A 22,128-nucleotide genomic window follows, 5' to 3' on the forward strand; every position below is an offset into this window, starting at 1 on the left:
TTTTCCCTTTCTTTTCTTCATAGAAAAAATACTTTCATAGTGAAGAATTAAAAAACTATTCTTTGAAGGAATAATTATAATTAGGTATACAATCTTTATCAATATACATGGCATTTTGATTTTAATAATTTATTGTGGAGAAATCCATCTCGTACATAATTCAAGGCCAACCCTTAGGGGATGCAATAGGTGCAACACAATCTGGCCAAGAAGTCAATAGAGACTAAAACAAAGAGGAGCTCCCCACTACATTCAGAAAAAGAGCACCAGACAGATAAAACTAATTCTCGCACCCTGAAATCTGGGATCAGCCCTATCACCCTATTGTTTATCTATAGCAATAAGTCATTGTTTATAGAAAAGATTAAGCATACATTAATCCTCTTTAATTGTCAAACTAATAGAGTAAGCTTATCTGCGAAAAGATCTAAACCTCCCACACACTTCCTAGTTCATTTCAAAAATATATGTGGTCTCAATTCTAATCTCAACGATGTCCATTTCCACTTGCAGTCTGCCAAACCCCATGTACTTTTTCTGACAGAATCTCAGTTATCGGTTGATTCAACTACTGCTCATCTCAGTTGTCCAAATTATTAGCTGTATGATTCCTTTCACCTCAAGGTGGGTATGTTTGCATATGTCAGTTCCCATATTCCCTGTCAAAGACTTGGTAATTTGGAATCTCCTCTTTTCGATCTTCTCTGGCTTAAAATCTCTCTACCTAATTCTGTCAAATTCATCTGTTGTCTCTACCATTTTCCCAACTTCATAAATCATTTGGAGTGCTTTGACGTCCCCTCTTTGCAACTTGACTTACTCCAGTCCAACTTTCTTAACAGTGAGGTAATTTTCCTTGGTGAGTTTAATGTTCACAACTCCAGCTGGCTTCCATTTTCTAGTCACACTGACCCAGCTGGTCGAGATGCTGAGGCTTTTGCAATTTCTAATGACCTTGCACAGATTGTTCATTTACCTACAAGGATACTGGACAAGCCTAACCATACAGTCAACACGCTTGATCTTTTTCTCACAAACAAACCTTCTAAGTACATGGTCAAAGTGAATGGTCTGTTAGGTACCTCAGATCACAACTTGGTGATTGTCTCTTCTTCAATGGAGCCTTTATCTCATGGCTATTCCCAACCTCGTATTGTTTATCATTACAAGAATGCAAAGTGGGATGACCAGCGAGATTTCTTTTCTTCTTTTCCTTGGTCGGATTACTGTTTAAAAACTTCTGATCTCGTTTGCTCAGATCATGTAAGTGAAATTATTCTTCTAGGAATGGAATCCTTTATTCCACACTCCACTTTAAAATCTCGTAATTTATCTAAACCTTGGTTTTCCAATAAATGTGCTAAGGCTGTTCAAGAGAAAAATGTTGCATATCATAATTGGCTTGTTTCTAATTCTTCAGTTTCATTTTCCGCTTACACCAAAGCTCGCAACAATTGTAAAGCAGTTATTAATCAGTCCAAACTAGATTTTGAACAGGCTAAGGGTAGAAAACTTGCTTCTTGCCCTAATGGTAGCCGAGCATTCTGGTCCCTTGCCAAAGCTATTGGCCGCAACTTTTGCCCATCTCTGCTCCCACCTCTGTCCAAACCAGATGGTTCTGTTGTCACTTCAGCCAAGGATAAAGCTGACCTGCTAGCATCCCATTTTTCTTCCAACTCATATATTAATGATCTTGGTAAAACACCTCCCACCATGCCCAACACACTCCATTCAATGCCTCCTGCGGTCTTCCGTCAAAAGGATGTCAGAAGGATTTTGACAAATCTTGATGCTAAGAAAGCTCCAGGTCCCGATGGTATTTCTCCACTTGTTCTCAAAGCCTGTGCTCCCGAACTTACTCCTATTTTTGCCGCCTTTTTTCACTTTCTTATTCCAAAGGTGTTTTTCCTTCTGCTTGGAAATTTGCTCATATCGAGCCAGTTTGGCGCCTCCGTAGCCAGGTGGGAAGGAGCAGCAGTGCGTAGCACACGCTTCTTGATTAGACTGGGGTTCGAACCCGTCACCACCAAATACAGAGGATGCGTAAAGGTCAGGGAATGACCACCGCATATCCCGGAGCAATATGGCCTTAGTTGCTAATGCTCCTAAAAAAAATAAAAAAAAAACACCAAAACCAACCAGCCAGTTTCTAAAAAGGGTGACAAATCCTTCCCATCCAATTATCGTCCCATTGCAATTACTTCTACTCTTTCTAAAGTAATGGAGAAATCAATTAACCACCAACTCTTAAAATACCTAGAAACCTTCTGTCTGTCAACGATCGCCAGTATGGATTCTGTCAGTGTTGATCCACTGGTGATATTCTGGCTTATGTTACCCATTTATGGACAATTTCAATAGAAAAGTTCGGTGAAACACAAGCAGTTGCCCTTGACATCTCAAAGGCTTTCGATCATGTTTGGCATATACCCAGGGGTTCACATCTGGTGAGTATGGGCTTGGCACACCCAGGGTCCTTAGCTGGATATCATCATTCTTCTCTTTCCTTGGTGATTCCCTTCTTACTCTTGTTTGCTCTCTCTCTCTCTCTCTCTCTCTCTCTCTCTCTCTCTCTCTCTCTCAGGGTAACTTAGAAATTTTTTTTTTTTTTTTTGGCTGGTGCAGCAAAAGCTTCAGGCTTCCTTGCACCATATGGCTAATAATAATAATAATAATAATAATAATAATAAAGCTCTTGTAAACAAGCTTCCATTTTATGGTTTGCCAAATATTTTTTGTAATTGGTTATCCAGTTTTCTCTCTGATCGCTCACTGAGGGTGATGGTAGATGGCTCTCTGTCTTCTAACTTCTCCATTAATGCTGGTGTCCCCCAAGGTTCAGTTCTTTCCCCCACTATTTTCCTCTTGTATATTGATGATCTTCTTCCGTTGACTGGAAATCCTATCCACAGTTTTGCCAATGATAGCACATTGCATTCCACTTTACATTTTGAGAAACCTTGCCCTTCTCAATCGGCTTCAACTTCTCGAATATCCGCTACCAATTCCTTAAATGCCGATATCCAGGTAATTCTCCAGTGGAGCAAAGACAATTTAGTTGATTTCAATCCTTCTAAAACTCAGTCTTCTCTCATATCTCACAAAAAGGATTCTTCTGCTCCTATGCTTATCTTTGGTGACACTCTGATTTCTAGGCAAAATGATATATCTCTTTTGGAGTTTACCCTGACTTCTAATCTCTCTTGGCACAAGCACATTACAAATATTGCTTCCTCTGCATCTAAAAAACTTGGTTTTCTCTTTCACTCTCGGCGTTACTTTTCTTTCAAACAGCTGCTCACTCTGTATAAATTGCAAATCCGCCCTGCCATGGAATATTATTCCCACATCTGGGCCGGTGCCTCCAAAACCTCTCTCAGGCTTCTAGATTCCATTCAGAAGAGGGCAGTTTGGTTAATTAATAACTCCTCTCTAACAGTCTCTCCACTCGCTGTCTCATAGACGTACTGTTTCTGCTGCATGCATTTTCTACAGATACTTCTATGGGCACTGTTTTTCTGAATTGGCTTCTATAATTACTGCTCTCTCTCTTCCAAAACAGTCCAAACACGTGCTGCTACCAGCCAACATCCGTTTACTGTCCAATTTTTTTCATCTTCCTTGTTTATTCATTCAACTGCTGTTTTCTGGAACAACCTTCCTTCATACATATTTCCTGAATATTACAGTTTACAGAAGTTCAAGTCTAATGTCAACAAATATCTTCTTTCATCCTCTCAACCTTCTGTAAATCTCCAAGCTCCAACCTCTCAACCTCCAACCCACTAAGTACGGTACTAAATACTATAGGTTCTAATAGCTCTCATGTTTGGGGTTTTCATGAAAAAAAAAAAAAAATCAAAATCCAACTGTACCCGCACTGGACATCTGGAAAAGGGCAACCAGACTGATGAAAGGAACAGTGCTCTTACCTAGAAAGACTTCTTCAGTTCTGAAAATTGCAGCATCTAAAGACTAGGCACCTGCAGGGTGATCTGACTGAGATGTTCAAGGCCTTGAATAGACTGAGTAAACTAAATGTTTATGGCATTCTTCCTCTTGCTTACACATAAATTGAAGCTGAGGAAGGATGGTTGCAGGACTGGGTGAAGTGTGTGTGTGTGTTCTCTTTTTTTGCTGATACCTTGCATCATTTGCCACTACTACTGTTTTCTATCTCTCTTTACTCTCAGCTGTTCTAAAATGATGTTAAAACTGATTTTCAGCTCAAGCAGGCACTTATGACCGGCCACATTGCTTAAAGTTCAGAAATTTCTGTTAGTTATCACAATAACAGCAAACTGCAACAAGTAAAGATTATCTTGATAACTTTATGCACATGTCGCTGAAAAACAAGAATTTAAAATTAATGGCATTTCTTGCATCCGAGTACTGAAGCAGTGGCATTGCGTTTTATGGCAGTATCTCCAAATATTGCCCTCTCTGACTTCTTGTTGTTGAAGTCTCGCTGGTATACAATTGTTGAAGTACAAAAGTGTTTTGATTGACATTTCATTTGCCATGAAGCAAGATAATAAAATAGTATTAAAGAAAAGGCCTCGAGCTTCGGGGTTAAACGTACTAAAATAATATCGTCTCAACAGACAACTGATAAAAATTTTAAAATAAAAAAGGTTTATTGAAACAATATACAGTAAAACTTCTCCTAACGGACACCTCTTTTTAACGGACATCTCTCTACAACGGACATTTTCAAATTCCCCAACCCTCCTCTATTGGTTTTAACGCGTTTTCAGCTTCTGTCTAGCGGACATTCTCTGTAACGGACGCGGACAGGCAATCTGCACTGTTTTGTTTAGATTAGCACTTAATTTGATCTCCCCATAATGGACAGCAGGCGAGCTCACGGCCCTTTTTCTAGAAACATTTCTTCCACGTATTGCCTCAATCGTGTGTTTATTTTCTATTTCCGATTCTCTGAATTTTATCAAGGTTTACGTCGTGGTTCTAAACCCTTTTTCAAGAATTTTAAGCACGTGTAAAACTTCTGATGAATTCGGTGTGTGCAGGGGGGGGGGGGATTTTAGCGGCCTTTCGTCTTTTGAGTTTCCGTTTTCAGTTTTGTTCAGTGTCGTGTGAAGTGCACAATGTCTTCTCGTAAACATTTAACTTTAAAAGATAAAGTCGAACTCATTAATGCGAATGATCAGCAAAAAAATAGTATTCGCAATCTCACTGCAAAATTCAAAATCAGGAAGACGCAGGTAAGCGACATTATAAAGAAAAAAAATGAACTGCTTAAACAATTTTGGCAACACGTAAATGATCAGGTTCAAAAATCATTCCCGAAAACTGTTGGACTTCAAATTGACAATGTTACGTATGAGTGGTTTTGTCGTGCATGTGCTAAAAAAATTCCCATTAATGGGCCTATTATTAGAGAAAAGGCTTTGGAGGTTGCCTTTTTTTTTTTTTTGGAAGTTGTTGGCGCATAGGCTTCTGTGGCCATAATGCACCTCCCAAGGTTTTTGCAGTACTTTGATCCATGCCTGAGGCGGGAATCGAACCCGCGACCTTTGGGTTGCCAGGCAGGCACTTTACCGACCCGGCTAGCCGGTCGGCTTTGGAGGTTGTGAAATCTATGGGAGTAAATGAGTTCAAAGCTTCTGTGGGATGGCTAGACAAGTTCAAAACTCAGCATAAAATTTCTTGGAAAACCGTAAGTGGTGAAGGTGGATCTGTCGATACTGAGGTTGTAACAGAGGTCACCATCAAATTGGAAGATTTATGTCGTGATTTTGAAGCTAAGGATATTTACAACTGTGATGAAACAGGGTTGTTTTTTAAAGCTCTTCCTGAAAAAACAATGAGTCTAAAAAACGAAAAGTGCCAGGGTGGAAAAATTTCTAAGGAACGCTTGACTGTACTATTGTGTACAAATATGCTGGGAGACTTTGAACAACCTCTTATTATAGGAAAACCACAAAATCCTTGTTGTTTCAAGGGCATAAAGTTGAATCTTTTGAATGTTGACTGGAAGTCTAATAAAAAAGCGTGGATGACATGAGATATCATGAGCGAATGGATAAGTCACTTTAACCAAAACATGATTCGTCAAAACAGAAAAATTATTCTTTTCATGGATAATGCTGCATCTCACCTGCACATTGAATTGTATCGTTCAAATCGTTTTTCTGCCACCAAACACATCTGCAGAGTGTCAGCCCTTGGATCAAGGGATAATAAAAAATTTTAAACTTCACTACAGAAAACGTGTTTTAAGACATCTCATTGCAAACATGAATGATGTAACATGTGCGAGTGACCTTGCAAAGAAACTCAGCATCCTAGATGCGATTCAATGAATTTAGAAACAATTAGAAAACAAACTATCGTGAACTATTTTGTAAAGTCTGGCTTCTCAAACGCAAAAATTGAAGTTGTGAACAGCAATGTGGAGCATCAAGAAGAACAAGAACTTCAATATCTATTGATAATGTATGATACTTCCGCTACAAGTGACCCTGGTTACAAAGATATAGACTCGAACCTCACTACAGAAGATGGTGCTCTAGATATCAACGAAATTATCATCGATATTTTTCAAGAAGTTCCTCGTGAGGATGAAGAAATGGAAGGAGGTCATTCTGTCGAAGAACATATTAACGACGAACCACCGATGAAAATAGAAGAAGCACTCATACAAATCAATCGTTTAAAAATGTTTTTTGCCGCTGAAGAAGATACTGAAGGACTTTCGATGGTTTCTTCACTCCAAACAAATGTTGAAAACAAAATTATCAGCCGGAAGAAGGTGCAGAAGAAAATAAGTGATTACTGTATGTATTTTTCTTAAGATAAAGTCATAATATGCATAGCACAATTGTATGTATATTATTTACAAAAATATTGTGCAAAATCTGTATATAATTTAATTTAATTTAATTTTACATTAAACGTTTAACAATTTTTCCTTATCTCTTGTGTATGTAATTGTATATTATTTACAAAAATATTGTTCAAAATCTGTATATATTTTAATTTAATTTTACATTAAACGTTTAACGATTTTTCTTTCTTTTTTTTTTCTCCCTCAGACTTCTTGTTAGTGGACACTTCTCTCTAACAGACACATTCTCGTTCCCCATGGCTGTCCGTTAAAGGGAAGTTTCACTGTATATATATTTGTATAAAAATAAGAATAATGTTGAGTTGTTTCACACATTAAACTTTGAGTCTTTTCAGAAAACCCAGTGTTCATACTGGTTTTTTTTTTTTTTTTTTTGAATGGGGTCCGCAAACTTGTTTTGATATCTGAAAGGGTCCGTAAATCTCAGTAGTTTGGGGACCACTGCTATTATGGAAGCCGTCATTTGACAGTGCAGAGGTGGTGCTTCGTCATTTGATAGTGCATGATGAGAGGTGGTGACATAACTTGCCTGATATATGTCGCAACAACAACACTAAGTCTGACATTTAATGTCCTCTTCTGTTATTGGTTCCCTTCCTTCTTTCTTTCTTTTCTTCATCAAGTGCAGCTGGGTATCTATAAGCATGTGCAACTTTCTGTTTTATCGTTGACTTGCTCTCATAGGCTTCAGTCAGTTAACAAAGAGGCTCTTTGCCTTGAAAGCTACTTGCCCAGAATAAATTAATTCTTTAATTTATTAATAAATTAATATATAAAAAATGGATTTTCCACAGTTGTGTTCATAATATATTGAAAATAATGGTGCCATCAAAAGGTTAACAATTTTGAATTATTTCTTAACCTGTGATCCTCAAAAAAAACACTAATAATGCACCCAGTTAAGGGTTAATTTTTATGAACTGTAAAATATGCTGGATCTTGCAGGAATTCCTCTATTTGGTTTTCATCTTTCCTGGTACTGCTTTTCCAAATATCTCTTGATGAAACCTTTCACCAGATACCCAGATTTGATGGAGAAAAATCTAAATGCAAACACATGAAATACAACTTATTGTGGTCTATTGTGGCCATATTGTGGTCTATTTTTTAAAAGGCATCCAGCATTTTTTTTTTTTACAATATCACCATAATATTCTGCTCTGACACTGCACTGGAAAGTGGCAGTGATTATTTTAATGAAAGATCCATGCTACTTTTTTCCATGCTGGGTTTAATATGACAGATATTACAGAGGAAGCAATATTTGACATGTTTATTGAGCAATGGCTACCATTGTTGGAAGAATATCCAGTAGCAAAATATGGCCAGTAAACAAGTACTTAGATGTTTAAAATTAACAGAAGCTATTAAAATTAGGTAAAAATATAATAACAGAATAAGGTAAAAATAATGCAACAAAGATTGGGAAAGGAAGATATACATTACAGTACAACTGTTGCAGTCTTCAAAACAGAATCTGTTGTAGATGACGTTGATGTTCAGTTCCCTTCATTTGCGTAAAATCCAATGTACTTGAGGAGTAAGCAACTTTATTATGTTCAAATAGGAGAGGTAAATGTGGTAGGGTTTAACACAAAACGTTTTCTCATTATATTTCTTTTGTTATTTCAAAACGTCCTATCAAATATGAGTATATTTTAGCTTTTTATTAGAATAGCCACAGTTTAGTTAACAGAATGATTAGTCTGTTTGATATTTTATGTAGTTTAAATATGATTTTGTTGCCTTAAGTGAGACTCAATTGTCACAAGAATCTTTCAAATTTGCAAAATTTTTCATACTCAGTTATTCAATTGAATAGTTCTGACAAATATGAAACACTAGAAGGAAATGAATGAACAACAACAATGGCCCACTACGTATGGATGGCATAACTATTGATGATCCTGTTCAGGTTGCTGACAAACTAAATAAATATTCTTCATCTACATTCACATATAACTCCATTATGTTTCCTGAAACAGAAGTCTAGCCAACAGGTCTGTAATTATAATTATTCATGTCTCCCTTAGCATTAGCATTAGTAGAGGCATATGACGCAAAAAAGCAAGCTTATTCAGCATCAGCCAAAAAAAAAAAAAAAACACACACACACAACCACTACTCCCATTTCATCCCTCCGTTCGTTTCAAATACCTGTCCAGCTGAGCCTTAAATTTGTTTAGGCTATCAACTTCAACAACAAGTGATGGAAGTCTATTCCACAAACCAACTGCCCGCTGGCTAAAGGCAAATTTCCGCACATCTATCCGACATCCGTCCTTCCTCAATTTGAATTTATGCCCTCTCAGGCGATTATTCTGAGCAAGAGGAAGAATCCCATCGGCATTGAGCATACTCAAGTCATTCAAAGCCTTATACACCTCTATTAGATCACCTCGCCGATGCCTAGTCTCCAGACTCTGTAATTTGCAAAACTTAAGCCTTTCTTCATAAGAGCAACCCTTTGTTCCATTCACTAATCTTGTTGCCCTTCTCTGTACTCGTTCCAGCAGCTCTACATCCTTCTTGAAATGAGGCCTCCAGACCTGTATACAGTACTCAAGGTGTGGCCTGACCAATGCCTTATACAATGGAATAATCACATCCCTATCCCTGCTAGAAAAATTCCTGTATATAGTTGACAAGAAACCATGAGCTACTCTTGCAGCTTGTCTGCACTGCTCAGAGAACTTCATATCTGCCTGCACAATTACCCCCAGGTCCTTTTCATTCTCTACCACTGTCAGCGTAGTACCACAGAGTTGATACGTTGATATGGGGTTACTGTTTCCCATATGTAGTACTTTACATTTGTCAATGTTAAACTTCATTTGCCACCTCTCAGCCCATCTGCTCAACCTTTCCAGATCCTGTTGCAGCAGCATAGCATCAGTAATGTCCTTAACAACCCTGCCAACCTTTGTATCGTCTGCAAACTTGGACATTAAGCTTGATATACCATCATCAATATCATTTATAAATACAGAAAACAACAATGAACCCTGAGAAACTCCACTAATAACATTAGTCCACGTTGAGCAGTGTCCATTGATTACCACTCTCTGTCTTCTGCCACTCAACCACCCCTTTATCCATAGCAGCAATTTGCCTCCAATGCCACACTGCTCCAATTTGTGCAGCAGTCTTCCATGTGCAACAGTAACAAAAGCCTTTCTAAGATCCAAATATATAATATCAAAGTTATTCCCTGCATCCAGTTCTTTTGTGACTACATCATAGTATCCAATCAAATTGGTCAGACAAGACCTGCCCTTAACAAAACCATGCTGTGTCTGAGCTATAACTGAATTCTTGTCTAGATGATCCTGCAGTGCTTCTTTAACCAGTGCCTCCATTAATTTTCCTGGAACCGAAGTTAAACTAACAGGTCTATAATTACTTGTGTCAGCCTTTGATCCTCCTTTGTGAATTGGGGTCACATTTGCACATCTCCAGTCTATGGGGTACCTCCCCTGAGTCCAAAGAAGTTCTCATAATTATGGCTAGGGGTTTGCTTACTTCCTTTGCTGCCTCCTTTAATATAACTGGATAGATCCCATCCACCCCGGGTGCCTTTTTTAAGTTTATCCTCAACAATTTCTCCTCCACTTTCCTCTCAGTTATTAGAAAATCATCTAGCTCACTGCCAATGTTTACTTCACCTACAACATTCCCCTTCCTGAATAACTCCTCATGTGTGAATGTAGATGCAAAATACTTGTTTAGATTGTTAGCCACCTGAGCAGGATCCTCAACTGTTGAACCATCAACATCCAGCGGACCAATCTGATTCATCCCTTTCCTTCTCGAGTTTAAATAGGTAAAGAACTCTTTTCTGTTTTTCTTTGCATCCTTTGCCAAGGATTTCTCATAATCTTCCTTTGCCTGCCTAATCTCCTTTGTGACTTGGTTACAGACCAACTTATATCTATCATAGGCTTCCATGTCACCCATTAATTTGTATGTATCCCATGCATTTTTCTTCTCTGCCATATGTCTCATTAGTTCATCTGACAACCATTTAGGCCTGAACCTTGAACAATATTTCTTGGTTGGTATGTAAAGCCTGGTAGCTTCCAAGATTAGTTCCTTGAATGCTTCCCATTTTGAATTTGCTGTTGGTAACATCATCAGTTCGTCCCACTGTATAGAATTTAAATACTGTCTCAGACCATCATAGTCGCCTTTACGAAAGCAAAAACCCTTCCCTTTACCTCTGATGGTAGTTACCTCCTTGAGTAAATCCCACTTCAGCACACTGTGATCACTGCCACCTAGTGGTTCCTTTATCTGCAGATTCTTAATGCATGAAGAATCACTACTGATAATCAGATCAAGAGTATTACTCCCTCTAGTTGCCTCCCGAACATGCTGGTGTAGAAAACAATCATCCAATAAATCCACAAAAGCCTTGCTAGTGTGTGAGTGACCAACCCACAAATTCCAGTCAATATCTGGGAAATTAAAATCCCCCATTATAAGACTCTCTGATTTACTGGCCCATTCTATTTCCCTGTACAGTATCTTATTATACTCATCAGAGTCATTAGGCCTATAGCACACTCCTACTCTCAATTTTGATTTACCTATGCTTATGTCACACCAAACTGACTCGACACTGCCCTGTCCATCGATGTCGACTGGCTTCACTTCCTTGGATTTTATGTGTTTCTTAACTAATAGCATAACCCCTCCTCCCTTCCTATCCTGTCTATTCATTCTGTAGACGTTGTACTCCCCAAATTCCAGTTCTGCATTCCTTATATCTGTGTGACACCACGTCTCTGATATCCCAACAATATCTGCCTTTGATACCTCAAATTCATCAAATTTATTTACTAAACTCCTAGAATTGGTGTACACACAAGTATACATGCACCTGTTTCTATTCTTAGCTACCCTAACACAACCCATGTGTTTACTTGTACCGCAATGACTTTCAGCAGTCTCTGAAATATCTTGCAACTTGTTTTTCAGGCTTCTGCTCATTCCAATAGAAGCAGTGCAAGAATCACTTTCACCTCTGCCAGTGGCTACTGTTAATCTATTAGTCTTTGTCTCCCCCCAAGCTAGCAGTTTTCCGACCCACCTAACACTGCCTCGATAGCATCAGCAAATATTCTTGCACCCTTTCTATTTAAGTGTATCCCGTCCCTGTAGAAGCAATCTCTCCTGTTAACAAGTACAGTCCAGGCTGAAAAAAATTCTACCCCTTGAGCCTTGCACAATCTTTCCAGGGCCGAATTGATCGACAAGGCTCTTATCATATACTCCCTCCTATCCCTTTGTACCCACTTTATGAACTGGGGATACATTTGCACATCTCCAGTCCACAGGGACCATCCTGAATCCAAGGATGCTCTTATAATCATGGCTAAATGTTTGCTTACTTCTTTTGCTGCCTCCCTTAATATAATTGGATAGACCTCATCTACCCCAGGAGCCTTTTTTTATGTTTAACTTCAACAGTTTCTCTTCCACTTTCCTCTCAGTTATCAGAAAATCATTCATCTCCCTGCCTGGATTTGACTCGCTTCTGACATCCCTATCCCCCAAAAATTCCTCACATGCGAATTTAGATGCAAAATACCCATTCAGTTTGTCCGCACCTGAGTAGGTTCATTGACAGTTAATCCCTTCATATTTAGTGGACCAATGTGATTCAGCCCTTCCTTTTATTATTTACATAAGTAAGAAGTCTTTGCTACTTTTCTTTGCATTGTTTGTTTGTCGGTTGATTGCATTCAGTTGATATACACCGATGAGCCAAAACATTGCTTGGCTCATTGGTGTATTTTGAGCAGCGAGTCGTTATGTAAATCGAAGCAACTGCAGGTGAACTACAGCAAGTGCGCAGGTCAGGACACGGTATAAAAAACACCTGATACTGAGCTCCGTTAATCAGTGTTACTCTTGTTCTTCAGATGGGAAAGGCAGCGAACTTAAGCAAGTTTGACAAAGGCCAAACTGTAATGGCCAGACAACTGGGTCAGAGCATATCCGAAACAGCACGGCTGGTGGGGTGCTCACAGTCAGCCGCGGTTAGTACCTACCAAAAGTGGTCCGAGGAGGGGAAACCCACGAACTGCCAGTGAGGTGTTGGATGACCACGGCTCATCGATGCTCAAGTTAAGCAAAGGTTCTCCCGGATGGTACGTGGTAACAGAAGGGTGACTGTGGTGCAGCTCACCAGTAATTGGAATGTGGTGATGGGAGTAATGTGTCACAAAACACGGTATATTGAACCCTGCTGAAAATGGGGCTGCGTAGTTGCAGGCCGCTACAAGTGCCCCTGCTAACCACGGTACACCGGCAATAGTGCGTACACACGGGCACACGAGCGTCGAAACTGGACCTTGAGTGATTGGAAGAAGGTCGTCTGGTCCAATGAATCATGTTTCCTGTTGCACAATGTGGACGGCTGGGTATGTGTGCGTCATTTACCTGGGGAAGTGATGGCACCTGGATGCACCGTGGGACAAAAACAAGCCGGTAGCAACGGTGTCATGCTTTGGGTGATGTTCTGCTGGGATACCCCGGGTCTAGTCATCCATGTGCCGGGCACTCTGACGTCTACCACCTACCTAAACATTATTGTGGACAGGTGCACCCTTTCATGGCAACGGTCTTCCCCGCCTCTGGCAGTGCCATCTTTCAGCAGGATAATGTGCTATGCCACACCGCCTGGATCGTTCGAGACTGGTTCGCGGAACATGAGGAAGACTTCCAGATATTGCCCTGGCCTCCAAATTCCCCAGACATTAATCCTATCAAGCATCTGTGGCCTGTGTTGTAACAGCAACTCCAATCTGTGGAGTCTCAACCATGGACCTTACAGGAGTTAAAGGATCTGCTGGTTACGTGTTGGTACCAGATACCACAAGACACATTTAGAAATCTTGTAGCATCCATGCCTTGCCGGGTATGAGCTGTTTTGGCTGCACGTGGAGGACCAACATCATATTAGGTAGATGGTCATAATGTTTTAGCTCATCAGTGTATATTGTAGGCATCTGTATTTCCTGTAATTTATATGCACACTATGCATTTTCGTTCGCTGCCATAAGTCTCATTAGTTCTTCTGAGATCTATTTAGGTCTATGTAACTGTATTTTTTAATTTGTATAAAAAGCCAATTGGTTCTACAATAACATCACCGAATGCTTCCCATTTAGAATTTGCTGTTGGTAACTTCACCACTTGGTCCCACTGCATAGAATTTGAACCTGTTTGAGATCGCCTGTACTCACTTTTACGTAAAAGATTTTATTATTATATTATTTATTTTATAATGTCGTTGTAAATTTTTGTATTCCTCTCCTCAAGTATCATATTCTCATTCAATCTGTATCATAATTATTCTTAGCTAAAAATCTATACAGTTTCTTTCATTAGTACAAGGGCTAACACATGCTGGCTCCTGTGTTATTATAATTTTGACTTCAGTTTCACTCAGTCTGCATCACTTCCAAGGATGCAAACAAAGCAAAGTAAAGTGGATAGAAAATATACATATATAAATATATATTTTTTTCAATATCCATTTATTGCATAAGTCAACAAACATTGCTTAAGCAACTAACTGCAGCAAAAGTTACAAAATCTGAGCAGGAAATATCTTATCTAAATATGTAATTAAAAATCCCACATACACAATAGTACAAAGTCTAAATGACAACGCGAAGAGCTATTCTTGGCTCTGTTAAAGCCACAATCAATGACAAGAGGAACAAACACTATAAACACTAAACTAAATTTGTGAATGAACAACTAAATAAAGAGAAGAGTATATACTGATAACTAAGGTTAACTATAATATAACCTAATTATATGCAGATGGTGAACAGATTTTACTGTCAGTTTACTGAAAGCTATTTCTGCCTTTGAAAAAAAAGATTTCCTTGGCATAACAAAGCACGTTGTTTCTTATTAGTATTATTATTAGTAGTAGTAATGGAAAATGATGCAAGAAAGCAAGCTTATAGAGCATGCATACATATTAGTAATTGGCCTAGTTAAGTCATTATTATTATTATTAGCTATATGGTGCAAGGAAGCCTGAGGCTTATGCTGCACCAGCCAAAAAAAAATTCCTGAGTTACCCTGAGAGAGAGAGAGGGGGGGGGGGGGTAGAAAGGAATCACCAAGAAAGAGAAGAATGGTGATATCCAGCTCAGGACCCTGGGTGTGCCAAGCCCATACTCACTAGATGTGAGCCCTTGGGGTTATGTTAAGTGTATTTACATTTTTGATAATTTTAAATGGAAAGTGGGATTCTTGTGTCTAAAGTAACATCCAAAATAATGATGAGGATTAAGGAGAATTTAAATCTAATTTACTTGCCATCCTATGATGGTCCACAGCTCTGGGCAACCTACATCCAAATTATAGATTTCAATAAGAAAGATTAAACTATTCATTATAATGGAAACATGAAATTCCATCTAATCTAGGCATTCAAACATGAATGTTCTGGATCTCGGTGGTTCAACATTAGAGTTAAAAGATGAGCCAGCATAAAAACCAAGTTGATAATAAAAATGCTGTTACTAACAATATTTTTTGCTATCATTATCTATTATAGCATCAGAATAAAAAATTAAATAATAAAGTGCACATTTTCAATTATTTCTTACCTTTTAAAAATGCCTGCTGGAGGTCAGCATTTTTAGATAAAAATGCTGACCTCTAGCAAGCATGCAGTAATAAACAAAAAATGTTTGCAAATTCATTCATTCTCCTAGCATAAAAAGAAAAAAAAAAGTTTTAGAAATGTTAGAGTAGAAATATGTGTATTCATATAATATTTTCATTACACAATCTAACTCTTATTGGAGCCCTTCAAGTACAATTTTTCTAAAATTATCATTCTAATCCTAACTACTTAGGACAGCCATGGGTCTTATCATTACTACTTAAAATATGAAGCTTCCATGGTGCAAACATTAATGCATTCAGCTGTTAACCAAAACAGATTGGGAGTTCATTTTTTTGAGGCTGGCTGTGGTCCTGCGATAACATGTGCAGATGCAAGTTCTTACTTTGTAAGATCGAGCCCATATGCTGCCACAAAAAAGTGCACAGCCCATTGTTAGCTGCTGCAATAAAACAATTACAATGTTGTAAACTCCTCTGGCCTCAGCCATCCAGATTATAAATTGACATTTATTATTCATTACTATTCAAATTTAGTCATAAGGAAAAGTGAGTCTAACCTATTTTTTTTTTTTTAATTTCTTAGAAAATAGGAAATGCACAATAATTTAAAATTCACTGAGAATAATTATTGAAAATGAAAAACTGTTAAAATACATATAAAACTTACTTCATATGATCTGAGCGAAATATTTTTCCCTTCTAGATTCATTTCAATAAAAGAGTGATCCAATGCCAACTGCATAGCCCAAAATCCAGTGTGCTTATAAGCTAAACAAAGAAGAAAAACTATCACAGATATGATTATTAAAGAACATAATGCTAATGCAGGTGACTAAGAAATGAAGAGAGTTTCCTCCCCTATGTTCTTCAGATAAAAAAAAAATTATTAGAGAAAATTTAGATAAAAAAAACAAATTTAAATATAGCTAAACATTTCAGGTTATTCCTCTGGCTCTCCTTGGTGGCACAGTGTTAAATAATTAGGCTAGGCTAAACATAGCTTACAAATAATAAAATCTTACACAGCAAACACAAGTATTGGCTATTTGACATACAAATTAGAAGAATATTAATAAAAGGTTTCTTTGTTAATACCTAAGTGACTGTTTTGGAGGGTTTTTAGTTGGTTTCGAATCACTATAGTGCATTCGAAACCAAGTATAGTGCAACTGAAAGTAAATATTTCTCATCGATATTTTGTTTATTAATGAACAATAATGTAAGCATCGTCATTCAAAAATATTGTTTATAACTATAGTGGTATTTTTTAAGAATTATATTATGTCTATGTTAAAAATTGTTTTGAAATACTAGGGCTACCAAAACAAATTCTTCTGCAACCACTTAAAAGGTTAAAATTAAAATTTTCGAACATAGCCATATATTTTTATTCCTTTTTTTTTTTCCAAAAACAATCTGAAGTACTTCTGGCAGGACCGGTGCTATCATTAGGCCAACTAGGCAGCCACCTAAGGCACAGACCTCAGATGGGTGCAGTACTGACCTCAGCCTACACTTCCCTTGGAGTCTGGAGGTGCTGACTTCATGATATGCCTAGAGAGTCAGTTGCTGGCAGCTAATCTAGTGCCAGCCCTGACTTCTGGCACTGAAATTCTGATGTTTCAGGTTCATAACTATTAGTTATTTTTTTTTTTAAGAATTAATTTTGTGAAATCACCCCATTTTTATTTTTTAGAAAAATATATTTACTACACTATAACATCACTTCCTCCTTGGCCTTGCCTGATGACAACAATGAAATCCACTGCGTATTAAAACATCTGTGTCCCTGTGCTAAGTGAAAGCTATAAATAAGAGAAGTTAAACCAAAGCATTTAAAAACACAGTGTCCACTAGCTACTTATAGGCAAATAATGGGACTATGCTTTTTTGGCACATGGTTTTTAATGTTTTTAAACATCAGTAAAAAAAAAAAAGGTAAACTGCAGCTATTATCAACCCACTGCAGGATGGAAGCCTCCTCAACAATTCATGCTGAGGGAAATGGACCATAATCTGCGACGCTAGCCCAATGCAGGTTGGCAGGTCGACCGTATTTAGCAGTCAAGGGCTTGAACCCCGGTCTACTCAAAGAGTGTGCTACTGCACTCCAGCTCCTGACTCGGCTATCAGTACTTATGTATTACTTGTGGAAATTATTGGTTTATGACCTTTGCTAAACAAATAATGCCATTTCCTTTAGTATCATTTGTATCTGTGACATTAGGTAAAAAATATTGGATTGTTACCAAAAATAAGGTAATTAACTGACTTAAAGGTATTTGGTGATCTTCAATAGCCAAGATCATTATTTCCACATAAAAAATTGTTCTGAAATATAATGGACTAATAAAAATCCTTCTGCAATCACTTAAAAGTTAAAAAATGGTCTGTGTGTGCGTTTTCACACACACACACACACACACACAAACCATATTTAATACTGGTATCACAGCTGGGGCTGCTACCTGAGAATCTAAAATACTGATGGAGCAGATATTTAGTGCCTGCTCATGAGTCAAGTGGGCCAAATTTCAGCAAAGTCCAGGTGTTATGCAACAACTAAATCCTCTTCTTGCATCTTCACAATAGTGGTACTAACCCTGAATATATCACCATTTACAAGGTAGGAACACTGAACTAAGTATTCTGGGTTGGTATTTTAGAAAACTCAAATGTGAACAGGAGTCAAGATACCACACCTTGTCCCCTGTAAGCAGGGATTATGATTTGGTATCTGCATCACACAGAAGAATACCAACCCTCTGTGTCAAAAAGAAATACCAAGTACCAGATCGCTCATCACACACTGAAATACTGCTACTTTGTTTATTGAAGATGAAGTGGTGAAATCCAAGTTCAGTCTCCAGAGGAAAGCTCTGGCACCCCCCCCCACCATCTCTTCAATCATGCAGTACGAGTCATATATTTTGAAGTTATGATGGTCATCATGGCAAGGGTTAATATTCTTTAAATTTTGAGGATGTAGCTTTGAAAAGGTTTTCAAAGGCCACTATAGTTCATCAGGCTAAATCCCTTTGGTTCTCACTGCCACTCTGGTAGCTTATGACTACAGGGAGCAATCTGAGGAGAGGGGGCACTGTCAGGGCTTTAAGTAGTGAAATCTAAGTTTAATTTCCAGAGAAAATCTCTGGAATCCTCCCCCTCCCATTTTTACCTTAGCTGTTCACAAATAACAGAAATCACAAATAATCAAACAAACCAAAAAGATCTAAACCTCCAAGAAACTGTTCTAGTTACAATCTCAATGAGTCCATTTTGGCCAAAAATTGTCCAAGCCTTAATTACTTTTACAGAATGTCAATTATCAGTTGCTTCAACCACCACTCATCTGTTACCCTAATTATTCACTCTATAATTCCTTTCACTTCAAAGGTGGTATTTGTACATACAACCACGCTGGCTTAAAATTTTGTTACTCTGCTTTCTCCAATCCATCTGCTCTAGGCTTTACATACCTCAACTCTACAAATCAGTCAAAACTTTTTGACTTCTTTTCTTAGAGTCAAAAAACTCTGCTTTCTCTGCAGCTTGGAAAACAAGATGCAGGATATTTCAGAGACTGCTGGGAGTCATTGCAGTACAAGTAAACACATGGGTTGTGTTAGGGTAGCTAAGAATAGTAACAGGTGCATGTATACTTGTGTCTACACCAATGCTAGGAGTTTGGTAAATAAATTTGATGAATTTGATGTATTGTTCAAAACATCAAAGGCAGACATTGTTGGGATATCAGGGATGTGGTGTCACACAGATATAAGGAATGCAGAACTGGAATTTGGGGAGTACAATGTGTACAGAAAGGATAGACAGGAGAATAAGGGAGGAGGGGTAATGCTATTAGTTAAGAAACACATAAAATCCAAGGAAGCGATGCCAGTCGACATTGCTGGACAGTATGTGTCGAGTCAGTTTGGTGTGACATAAGCATTGGGAGATCAAAATTGAGAGTAGGAGTGATCTATAGCCCTAATGACTCTGATGAGTATAATAAGAAACTTTACAGGGAAATAGAGTGGGCCAGTAAATCAGAGTCTTATAATGGGGATTTTCATTTCCCAGATATTGACTGGAATTTGTGGGTTGGTCACTCGCACACTAGCAAGGCTTTTGTGGATTCGTGGGATGATTATTTTCTACATCAGCATGTTCGGGAGGCAACTAGAGGGAGTAATACTCTTGATCTGATTATCAGTAGTGATTCTTCGTGCATTAAGAATCTGCAGATAAGAGAACCACTAAATGGCAGTGATCACAGTGTGCTGAAGTGGGATTTACTCAAAGAGGTAACTACCATCAGGGGTAAAGGGAAGGGTTTTTGCTTTCGTAAAGGCGACTATGATGGTCTGAGACAGTATTTAAATTCTATACAGTGGGACCAACTGATGATGTTACCAACAGCAAATTCAAAATGGGAAGCATTCAAAGAACTTATCTTGGAAGCTACTAGGCTTTACATACCAACTAAGAAATATTGTTCAAGGTTTAGGCCTAAATGGATGTCAGATGAACTAATGAGACATGTGGCAGAGAAGAAAAATGCATGGGATACATATAAATTAATGGGTGACATGGAAGCCTATGATAGATATAAGCTGATCAAGTCAAAAAGGAGACTAGGCAAGCAAAGGCAGATTATGTGAAATCTTTGGCAAAGGATGCAAAGAAAAATAGAAAAGCGTTCTTTACCTATGTAAACTCTAGAAGGAAAGGGATGAATCATTTGTCCACTGGATATTGATGGTTCAACAGTTGAGGATCCTGCTCAGGTGGCTAACAAACTAAATGAGTATTTTGCATCTACATTCACACACAAGGAGTTATTCAGGAAGAGGAATGCCAGAGGTGAAGTAAACTCTGGCAGTGAGCTAGATGATTTTGTAATAACTGAGAGGAAAGTGGAGGAGAAATTGTTGAGGATAAACATAAAAAAGGCACCGGGGTGCATGGGATCTATCCATGTTATATTAAAGGAAGCAGCAAAGGAAGTAAGCAAACCCTTAGCCATAATTATGAGAGCTTCTTTGGACTCAGGGGAGGTACCCATAGACCGGAGATGTGCAAATGTGACCCCAATTCACAAAGGACGATCAAAGGCTGACACAAGTACTGTATTTCCCCATGTATAAGAAGCTCCCATGTATAATACACACCTTAATTTTGGTGCCCGAAATTTGAAAAAAAAACGTATTACATAAAGTTATTGAACTCAAGTTTTATTCATCATAAAATTCACACAACTCATCACTGTCAAAACTCTCATCCATTAGCTTGTCCTCATCTGTGTTGAATGACGAATCACTGTCTTCATATATTGCCTCTTCCTCAGTTCCATCTATGGCATTTGAAATGCCACAGTTCTTAAATGACTTGACAACGAACTCAAACTTGATATTATCCCAGGATCTTTTCACTCAGGTACAAACTTCTCCTATATTTGGTTTCTTCACTCTTCCTGATGGTGTCAAATTGTCCCCAGAAGACTTCATCCATTGGTTCCATTCGTCTCTCATGGCAGCTTTGAAGGGTTTGTTAATGCTGACATCAAGTGGTTGGAGCTGGGATGTCAAGCCTCCAGGTAGGACGGCAAGTTTTGTTTTTTGCTTTGCAGCAATCTTCTTTGTATTTTTTGTTATGTGTGCCCTGAACTGATCAAGCACCAATAGGGCAGGTTTGCGTAAGGGCCCACCTGGTCTCCTGCTCCAAACACTCTCAAACCAGATCTTCATCCCATCCTGATCCATCCAACCCTTGTCATGAACGTGGACAATCACTCCTCGAGGAATGTCTTCTTTTGGCATTGTTTTGTGTTTGAAAATCAGCATAGGAGGCAGCTTGGTTCCGTCGGCACAACAAGCTAGAACAATTGTATAATGGCTCTTTTCATGTCCACTTGTCTTCACAGTTACAGTTTTCACCCCCTTCTTATCAACAGTTCTGTTACTTGGGACATCAAATTGAAGGGGAACTTTGTCCATATTTGCAATCTGTCCCAACTCAAACTGATGTGTCTTCCGACATTGAATGACAAAACAATGAAATTCAAGGACCTTCTGCTCATAGCTTTCAGGCATCTTTTGGGTAAGTCTGGTGCATGTACGCATGCTTAGCCCATTCCGTTTGATGAAACTGAAGCACTAATTGTGTCCTCCTTTGAAATCAGTAACTTCTTTTTCATCAGCAATTCTTCTTGCCTCATGCTGAACCATCTTTGTGGACACAAGAATTCCAATTGCCCTTTGCTACTCAATCCACATCTTCAATTCCCTCTCTAAATCAGGCCATTTGCTGACTTGCCTCTACTACTTTCTACTGCCGTGGGCTTTCTACTGCCGTGGCGTTTTCAGTAGGGTTTCTTCTTCCCGTAGCCAGTCTCGGATTGTTTTCTCAGTTGGAGGAGGACCAAACTTACGTTCAGCAGCACGATTTTCCATTCACTTTTGCAAACTGGATCACTTTTAACTTGAATTCAGCACTGTACAAAAATATTTTCTGAGCCATTTCTGAGCAGAACGTGGCAAAACGTAACCTAATATACCGGTAACAAGTGCGAAACAATTAGTGCGAAAAAGCGG

General features: G+C 38.4%; 1 protein-coding gene across 1 annotated transcript in view; it reads right to left on the reverse strand.

The window, feature by feature from the left end:
- The window catches only part of LOC150088372 (phospholipid-transporting ATPase ABCA3-like), an 81,309-nt gene that overhangs the window by 40,795 nt on the left and 18,386 nt on the right, over window positions 1-22,128 (reverse strand). The window contains exon 2 of the mRNA XM_090370139.1: window positions 16,200-16,300. Coding sequence (XP_090226265.1) covers window positions 16,200-16,300 — 101 coding nt within the window. The remainder of the gene's footprint in view (window positions 1-16,199; window positions 16,301-22,128) is intronic.

This window comes from Mastigoproctus giganteus, chromosome 3, assembly GCF_048544385.1.
Source record: "Mastigoproctus giganteus isolate SK-2022 chromosome 3, ASM4854438v1, whole genome shotgun sequence".
NCBI classification, from domain to species: domain Eukaryota; kingdom Metazoa; phylum Arthropoda; class Arachnida; order Uropygi; family Thelyphonidae; genus Mastigoproctus; species Mastigoproctus giganteus.